The 9,807-nt window shown below is 35.2% G+C and overlaps 1 protein-coding gene across 2 annotated transcripts; it reads left to right on the forward strand.

Annotated features, from left to right (window-relative positions):
- The first annotated feature begins 6,336 nt into the window (after window positions 1-6,336).
- On the forward strand, window positions 6,337-7,394 carry LOC127118151 (cytochrome b5-like). Of its 2 annotated transcripts, none has more exons than XM_051048304.1 (3): window positions 6,337-6,537; window positions 6,903-7,006; window positions 7,126-7,394. In XM_051048304.1, the coding sequence occupies exons 1-3, from the start codon at window positions 6,369-6,371 to the stop codon at window positions 7,135-7,137; spliced, it is 285 nt and encodes a 94-aa protein (XP_050904261.1). In that variant the 5' UTR covers window positions 6,337-6,368; the 3' UTR covers window positions 7,138-7,394. The 2 variants fall into 2 exon arrangements, 1 of the variants encoding a protein (XP_050904261.1); XR_007802108.1 differs by lacking the exon at window positions 6,903-7,006 and adding an exon at window positions 6,619-6,700 and having other exon boundaries at window positions 6,367-6,537; window positions 7,150-7,394.
- The last annotated feature ends 2,413 nt before the right edge of the window (window positions 7,395-9,807 follow it).

A 9,807-nucleotide genomic window follows, 5' to 3' on the forward strand; every position in this document is an offset into this window, starting at 1 on the left:
GCATCCATTACAGAGATTACATGATTAAACATTCAAGATATTCATAATACTTAAATTCACATGCAAAACTTAAGATATTTTTATAAATTCAATCATAATGCCACATGCATATTAAGAACATAAAGAGGTAATGGTAATGCAAACCTGTTTGCAATTGAATTGCAACCTTGAATTGGCAAGTCGGATTGAATTGGGCGGAGGTAACCTTGGTGCAGATGGGTTTCCTTCAGGGTTTCCTTTAGGGTTGCTCTGAATTCTCTGGGTTAGCCTCCAGGGTTTGCTGTGCCTTCTCTCTATCTCCCGTTTTCGTTCCGTTTTCGTCCCCCTTTTTCTCACTGAAGTTGTGGTATTTATAATGCTCTTTTTATGACCTAATGGGCTCAGAATGAAGCCCAAAATTTTCTGGTATTCGCAAGTTTCGCTAGGCGAGTGGCGTAGCGAAGGGTTCGCTAGGCGAAGGAATTGCTCGCCTAGCGAGCAAACCAGTTTAGGCCATTTTCTGGATTTTGTCATCTGTGTGCTGGGTCCTTGTTCTTTTAAGATCAACGCCTTGAAAAATAAGTTGGAGTGCCTTAGAAATGCCTTGTAATATTAACAGGCAAATTTTGGGGTATGACACTATGCTAGTGTTCAATTTGTTTTGAGACATCTTGGCAAACTTTTCAAAAGCAGAAAAAGTGTCACTTTTACTTGCTAAGAAGATAGTCCAACAAAATCTAGAGTGATCATCTACTATAACAAAACCATAGTAGTTTCCACCTAGACTTTTAATTCTAGATGACCCAAAAAGGTCCATATGGAGAAGTCAAGAGGTCTCGTTGTGGAAACAATATTTTTAGATTTAAACGAGATCCTTGCTTGATTTCCCATTTGGCACGCATCACATAAGTGATCTTTTGAAAATTTGAATTTGGGAAGACCAACTACTAGATCTTTTGCGACAAATTTATTTAGCTATTAAAAGTTGACATGCGCTAATCGCCTATGCCAAAGCCTCAAGTCTTCACTCATGGAGACGAGACATTTAGCGCTTTTCAAAGATACTTCATTCGAGTTAAACATGTATACATTATTTTTCTTCCAGCCCTTAAGCACATCATTCTTATTATCATTATTTTCAATCATGCAACAATCTTTTGAAAACGAAACTTTATACCCTTTTCACATAATTGGCTAATACTAATGTGATTGTGCTTAAGGCCTTTAACTAAAAGGACGTCTGAGATAGTAGTAGAGGAGGGATTACCTACACTACCTTTTCCGAGTATAGCTCCCTTGTTATTGTCACCTTAGGTTACAAACCCTTTTTTCTTAGCCACAAAGTCAAAGAACAAGGAAGTGTCACTCGTCATGTGACTTGAGCATCCACTATCGAGAATCCATATTCTCTCAGTATCCTCAAGACATTCCACCTACAAATTTAAACAAGGAAAGGAGGTACCCAATTTTCATTGGGTCCTAGTGTGTGAGTGAAACTTTGGTTGCATTTGGGCAACCATTAAAAAATGCCTTTAGGAACTAAAAATCTCCTAAATCGACATTTAGCAATATAGACAATTTAAGTTTGGATGAGAGTTGCTTTTGCTAACTTGATCCTTTACCACATAAGTGTATTTTTAATAAGGATTATTCATGTTACTTCTAAAATGTGATTGATCAATAGCAAAGGTAACTTTAGGTTGTAAAGCCTTGTCTAATTTAGCTTGAAGAGTTCGGTCTCTTTGCCAAATGTGACAAGTTTCACATCCAGACCATATAAACCAAAATCCCTTATCGTCTTCAGTTTTTCCTTTAGTAGCCTCTATCATAGATTTCTTAAGAGTTTCTAATTCCTTTTCGGAGTCAGAAATCTTCTTTTCTAAATGACTGAAAATTTTCTTATTTGAGGCTAAGCGTTTAAAAGCTTCCTTGGCCTTGTTGTGTAGAGTACTAAAGGCATTTTGCAAATCAGCATAAGACATTTTATTCTCATGATCATATTTGGAATGACTTACATTATTTTTCTTCTTTTGATGAGCCGTAAGACAAAGATTGAAAATTTCTTCTTCATCACTTGAGTTGTCATCGTTTGAGGGCTCACTATCGCTCTCCTATGCAATGTATGCTCTTCTAGCTTTGCTAGCTTTGTTGTGGCGTTTGTCTTTTCCTTTGTCTTTCTTCAATAAGGGACAGTCCGACTTATAGTGACCGACCTTTCCACAATTAAATCATAATCCTTTCGACTTAGTTGTCTTACCTTCCTCTCGATTCGGGAATTTTGATTGTCTTCTATAGTTGACAAGATTTTTATCCGAATGTTGGACTTCATTTTTTCTAAGGTATCGATTATACCTCCTTACGAACAGCCCCATGTCTTCATTCGAATCTTTATCATCATCACTTGATTCACTCTCACACGCATCATTGGTAGATGACTTATATCTTGAAGCCTTTAAAGCGATAGACTTCCTTTCTGTGTTCTTATCTTTCTCCTTCTTATGACTCTTCTCATGTTTCTCAAGATTCATGAGCTCTTGCTCATGCTCTTGAAGCTTGCCAAATAATGTTGTCATGCCCAATGTTCTTAGATCATTGGCTTCCTTAATCGCGGTAACCTTTGGTAGCCAATCCCTGTTAAGACATCTTAAGATTTTATTAGTAGCAACATCATTAGGGGTAGTTCTACCAAGAGTATTTAACCGGTTGATTAGATGAGAAAATCTCTTTTGCATATCGGCAATGGTTTCACCATCCTCCATATGAAAAATGTCAAATTCTTGAGTTAAAGTGTTGATTCTAGCTAGTTTGACATCATTGGTTCCCTCATGGGTAATTTGCAATGAGTCCCACATAGCTTTAGCACTAGTACAATGGGAAACCCTATAATACTCATCAACACCTCAGGCGACAATGAGCATATTTCTGGCTTTCCAATCGTAGCTATACTTTTTCTCATCTTCTTCATTCCATTGTGCTTCAGGTTTAGGTATAACAAAACCATCCGCATTGGTCATGGTTATTTCCATAGGACCATCTTGGATGACTTTTCATACTTTCCTATCAATAGAGTTGATATGGATACGCATACAATCTTTCCAATAACTATAGTTTTCACTGGTAAAAATAGGCGCCCTATTGTACGCCCCTTTAGGATCGTTACTCATTTTCTAAAAAGTTATATGCGAAGCACTAGATGAACCGGCACTCATGATACCACTTGCTAGACGATAGTACCGATCTAGAAGGGGGTTGAATAGACCAGTTTTTGAAATTTAGTGCTTTTTAAAAATGTTTTCAACGGTTGCGGAAGCACTCTAGATTTTAATCGTCTAAACAATCCGTTAATGGAAAGATCGAATATGCGTGAAACCGAATGGAATTACTAAGATACAGATTATCAACCACTATCTAAATCAATCAATCAACCATTATAATCCTTGATATCGTTACCTCTAATAATGCTTAAACACAATAAGCGATCAAGTAAAATATTACTAAGTTTGTGTGAGATTAATTTGATCAAACACTTGATGTGCACTCCACACCAAGTTTCAACTTCACTCAAATTGAATGTGCAGAATTTTACTCAGTTGCAATCAAAGTGATAAGAATAATTTTTCGAACAGTTACTATGCACAATAATCAAGCAATAATGATTTTACTATTAATTTCACACAAAACGTAATTAATGCAGAATTTATAGAGTTAAGAGATAGAGAGAACAAGACCGGATTTGTTGAGGCAGTTCCCCTATCGTCCTTGCTTATGGTACGTCTGCCCTCAATTCTAAATCTAGAATTGAGATGTTTTTATTAACACGTTGCAAAGTCAATACAAGAGAACAAATGATCACCACCAATCAACCCCTAGAGTTGTTGCAAATGCTATTCTATTCTCTTCCCTTGATTCGAGTTGAACCAAGTCCTTCAAGCGCTTCGAACAAACCTCCGATTACCGCTACCTTATTGCAAGAACGCCACGTTCTCCAAAACTTCAGCTCGGCTGATTTCAAACGCAAGTCGCTTGAATCCTAAGTTTTCTTCACAATCCTCCGGTTACTGTTACTTGTTTGACCGAACCTTCCGTTCTTCAAACTTTTCACTCGGATGAATCTGCGAAGCAAAGGTTAGTGCAAAAACCCCCAATTCTTGGAGGACAAAACTCCAATGATTTTATTCAAGAAAAACCCACACAAAGCTTCAACCCAAACTAAGATTAACCCAATCTTACTTGGACGCTATCACAACAACAATGCACAATGCACAACAAAGATTTTTATGTGTGATTATTGAGAAATACAATGAAGAATGAAGATGATGAGTGCTTTGGTGTATTTCTTTCACTTTTCTTGTTCAATGTTGAAGAAGAGACACTTGAATACTTATATGATGCATGAACCAAATAACAAACATAACAGAATTATTTTGCAAAGTTACACAGCAGAAAGTTAAGTCTAAGTAGCGGGCACTCGACCTGTTCATACAGGTCACTCGATCTGTATGGATCCGAGGCAAAATTATTCAAGTAAAACAGGCGATGAGTCGACTCAAACAGGGGATGAGTCGACTCAAACAGGTTGAGTCAACCTATGACTCGACCTGTTCAGACCCGTGGCTACATGGTTGAAATTAAAATAGGCAATGAGTCGATGCAATAAGTGGATGAGTCGACTCATTTAGGTTTTCCAGGATTGAGTCGACCTGTGATTCGACTTGTTCAGACCCGAGAGTTTTGCTCCGAGTCATGAGTTGACTCACAGTTCTTAAACTCCCAAAAATGAGTTTTGAGATGTATTTTGGCCAATTTAAACCGATCTCTTATGAACCTTGGATATTTACTATGATTAAGTGCATGATTCACATCTATGATATGTTCCTATATGTTTGGACACGTTGAACCTATATTTTCAACATGTTAGAGGATGAATGCATTCTATGATACGATGATACTGTCTAAAGTACACGTTGTGGGCGATTAGAAATGTTTGACAACATTAAAATAAGGACTAGGCATATTTTCCCTCACAGACCAAACATATTGAGATAGACTGTCACTTTGTCCGAGAGAAGATCGAGTCATGCGACATTGTCACAAGCTTTGTCAACTCTAATGATCAATTTGCAGATGTGTTTACAAATTCCTGCGAAGTTCCAGAACCAACTATATATGTAACAAGCTTGGTGCATTTGACTTATATGCTCAAGCTTGAGGGGTGAGTGTTGATATTTGCATATGTATATATATAGGAATAGAATATTCCCTAGTATATTTTAGAAAAGAGTAGGATATCTATGTAAATCATCCTATATAAATCATCCGCTATGCTATTCAACATACGGTTTAATCTAAATGTCTCTTAGTCTCACTTATTTCAACATATACTAACATCAGGCACGAATAAATAGCATAAAAACACCAACTTAAACATGTTGTACTAATGATCCTTATTCATTTTCACATGTTATCAATCACATAAGCATTATGAACATAATAACATCAAGACTAGCATATCAAAAGCAGATTTTCGGCCTGCATCAAAAGTGGTAAACAAGCTAACACATTAAGATCAATCATGCAATTCAACCATGTACTCACAATCAAGCACCTAATCACATAATTTACATGATTTTCAAACATCATTCACAAAACTCTCCCTTGATCACGAAGAAGGTGATGATGCTTAAAACCCCAAAGTCCTAACAAAGGACTCACCTTGAAGAGAAGATTCTGACTTTGAGAGATGAAGAAAGTGATGATGCTTAATCCTTTAGGTGATGAAGGTTCAAAGAGTGTGCTTGATTCTTGATGCATGCAAGGATGATGAGTTTGAGATTTCCTCCTCTTTGCTCTAAGTTTCACGTGCTGTCTCTCTCAATTCCCCTCTTAGGTTCTGATTTGGTCTTTGCTCCAAGTTTCACGTGCTGTCTCTCTCAATTCCCCTCTTAGGTTCTGATTTGGCACGAAGGGAAAATGAGGATGGAATGAGAATTGAGTTAGCATTCCACTTATAAAAAGGATGTGAGAAAAGATCAAGATACCCTTGGTGTTAGTTCCTCCACTAATCAAGCTATTAATCCAATTTATCTTCTAACTCCCAATACTTGACACTAATCCTCATCAAAATAGAATATTAAGTACCTTTTAATTAAGTTTGGGGTATTACACTGTCGGAAGTAAAATAATCTCATTTTTCTTGTCCATTTGGGCAAATTGTTTCTACTTCAAGCTATATTCTTTTACTATACTGAACTCCATGTCTGACAAAAAAGTTTTACTATACTTGAAAGATGCTAATTGCATATAGTATTTGTATGCCAAGTTTTCGGTTATCACTTGTTTTTGTGAACATAATAGTTCTTGTCATTACATAATTTTAAGGATAAAAGGTGATGCTATTTATTAACATCATCTTTGTTGATCCAGGTCTAAAAGGACAGTCAAACAGGAGACTTATATCTATGGATGAAGTAAGAAAACATAAATTAGAAGGCGAAATGTGGACTGTATTAAAAGGCCGTGTTTACAATATATCACCATATATGAAGTTTCACCCTGGAGGTACAGCTATCAGCTCAATCATCATGTTCATATATGACATTTTATTATTATTCTTGACACTTGACACTGTTTTCGTTAAAGTTATATATGCATTTGGTTGGTGAAAAATCAGGTGTCGATATGTTGATTAAAACTGTGGGAAAAGATTGCACATCTCTATTCAGTATCCTTTTTGTTATTCCCCTACTGTATGATTTAAGTTTGTGAGCCTACTTCATTTGTCTGTTTTTATTTTCTAATGTTACCATAATTGGAATTATAGCTTTTAGTTTCTTCACTCTCTTTGAAAAGATCTCTGCATGCATTGCATTTGGTGTGGTAGTTAAGCTTGATAAATGCTTCTTACATGTTTTCTCATGTCTTAGCATGCGCTTGGATTTGCGGTGAGAATGGCAAAATCATGGTGAGCCACCACGATGTAGGCAGAAGCTACACTTCAACAAAATCCAAACTCACTGCTCATCCAAATGTACACAATTATTTTTCACCTGAGGAATTGGAATTATGACCCAAATATATATTATTTAGAAATTGGAGTTGAACTTTCAGTTGTTTCTTAAGTTTATATTCTTGAATAATTTCTTGCAGCCTTTCCCTTAATTCCTTTGACAGATAAATACCATGCTTGGGTTAACGCCGAATTCTTACTGGAGAAATGCCTTGTAGGTACTTTAGATGAAAGCCAGTGAAGAAAGAACAGTTTTATTATAATTATGAATAATCACATGAACCTACCCTCGGCTCAAGTATGTTATAATATATCTCTTTTAGGCCCTCTTCTATTTATTGGGCAGTAGTCATCATTCAATAAGGAACAAATGAATAAATTCTATACATATTTACAATAAATTTTGTTTATGCATTTTCTTTTTAAAAGGAGGCAGACAATAAATTCTGATTTTACAATCTCAATAATCAAAACATTTAAATTTATCCGGTGCACTAAAAAACAAACAATAAGGTTATTGAAATGAGATAAAATACAACGTATGAAATAGAAAAGAAAACTTAAAATAAATAAATAAAATTTGCCTTCAATTTTCGTTCCAATAAGAAATAGAAAGAATAATATAATCAAAGCATAAGCAAACTTTATTATTTCTACCATATTTCTCCTCGTTATTTTTAATAAATTATTTTGTAATTTTATAATTTATAAATAAAAGTGCGTCCTCACCTTTTATTATTTTTTAATTGTTGGCCCTTATAGATTTGTAAAATAAATCTTAAAATTATAATAATTATTATATAACTTCTCGGTACATCATTGTGTTGTGTTTGTCTCTTCAGCACATCTAAAAAATAAGTCACATAAAAGTTGTCTTTCATAAAAATATATTCTTCTTGTAATCAAATTCTCATTGTTTTATATTATTTTACCTCGGAAACGAGTGAGAAATTATCTCAGTTATAGAATGTGTTGGTTCTATGTGTTGGCATCAATTTTGGTAAAACCTAGAGTTATCACAAGTTGTCACGAGTGTTGTCTTGAAATGAGATATCAGTTTCCTGCAGGACTTGCCACAAATTTTGCGAAACCAGAGATTCTGGGTTCGTTCCCCAGCAGAGTCGCCACTTTTCTGTAGTGGGGTATTCGTTACCTTTATATTTATTGACTAAATCAAAAGTAAATCATACAATTCGAGTCGCCACCGCACTTCTATTTATCCAAAGGAAATGTTAGAAAGCGAACAAAAACCGAGAAGTTTTATCAAATAAAAAACTAATAAAAATGTCAGAGATCTGGGTAAGGGGGTTGGTTATGCAATGGGAAGGTTTTAAGCACCCAAAACATTATTAGTACTCTAAAGGAGCCCTTTTTACAAATGTTGTAAGGTAGGTTGGTATTTGTGAAAATATTTGTGCAAACATGATTGGGGAGATGAGAAGAGAATATACAAATTATTTACAATTGGTGTTTGAATGGATAAACTCATTGCCTACGTACCATCTCAAAAAAAGTAGGATCAAAACCTCGTAGTTCGGGGTAAGAATCTCAAAAGAAGTTGGTGAATTGATTGGTCAAAAGCCTTAAGGTCTTTTGTTATCAAAGGGAGAAAACTCAAACTAGAACCACAAATCCACCATGTGAGGAGAGCTTCAACATGCTAGTGAGGGGTTAACCCTATAATAAGCATGGAAGACTTATAGTCCATCACTAAGGATACAGGTGAGTATTATATCAACCTCTAGGGTAACTCAAACCTAATAGCTAATGTTTATGAAAAGCTTTTAACACACATGGTCATTGGAACCACAAAAACAATTGAGTGAGTTGTATTTACAAATGAAAAGTATTCACAAAGTAAGGTCAAAGTTGACTTAAGATTCAATTAAAAAATAAGTGTTATGAAAAGAGTTTAAAAAATATCAAAGGCTTAGTGCCTAGGTTTCTAGTTTTGAAAACAATGTTAATGTTTTCACAAAAGTTTGGCTTGGGTTAGAGTGGAGAGAAGAAGAGAATGCCTAGATCCTAAACATGCAAGGATGAGGGAAGAGAAATAAAACCACTTGGAGTTCCCTTCTTGAGATCATAAAGATGATCCAAGTTGCTCATTTCCTTTGGATTTAGCAAGAAATAAGAAAATAACTCAAGTAATCAAGCAAATATCAATCAAGCTCCCATGAATCTTCCAATTGGCTTTTGTATCTTTTATCTTGGATGTCAATGAAAATGGTTCTTCTAATTGGCTCAAGTTTGGGATCCCTATCACAAGAACATACAAATAAAAAAGTTCCACAATGCAATAGAAAGAATGGACAAGAGTGAGTTTAGAATTAGGGTCCTTTCAATTCATCTTCAAGATTAAGCATTCTAAAGGCATGAGGCCTAGTTGCTCTTCAACATATTTAACATTCTAAAGGCATGAGGCCTAGTTGCTCTTGAAACTCCATTAGCATAGGTAAGGTCCTAAATCTAAGTCCTTTCTCCATTTGCATTGGATTCACACAAACAAAAAAAAACAAGCACAAGACAATGGTATATACACAATAATGTGCTCAAGTGAGCAAAAGGAAAATTGCATTAACATTAACATGAGCTCAAGTTAGAAAAGGGCAAAGACAAATGAATTAATGAGCAAGAAATTAAATTGCATTAAAGTAAATTGCAAAAATTAAATGCTTGAATTAAAAGTTAGTGATTAGTAGTGAGTGTTAGTGTGCCATAAGGGAATTTAGCGCTATGTTAAGCAATCGTAAGTGGACTAATATAGTAGTCACACCTATCTGATGTCGGTCAATAAAACTATAGGCAAACAAACACAAGTT

Source organism: Lathyrus oleraceus, chromosome 2 (genome assembly GCF_024323335.1).
Source record: "Lathyrus oleraceus cultivar Zhongwan6 chromosome 2, CAAS_Psat_ZW6_1.0, whole genome shotgun sequence".
NCBI classification, from domain to species: Eukaryota; Viridiplantae; Streptophyta; class Magnoliopsida; order Fabales; family Fabaceae; genus Lathyrus; species Lathyrus oleraceus.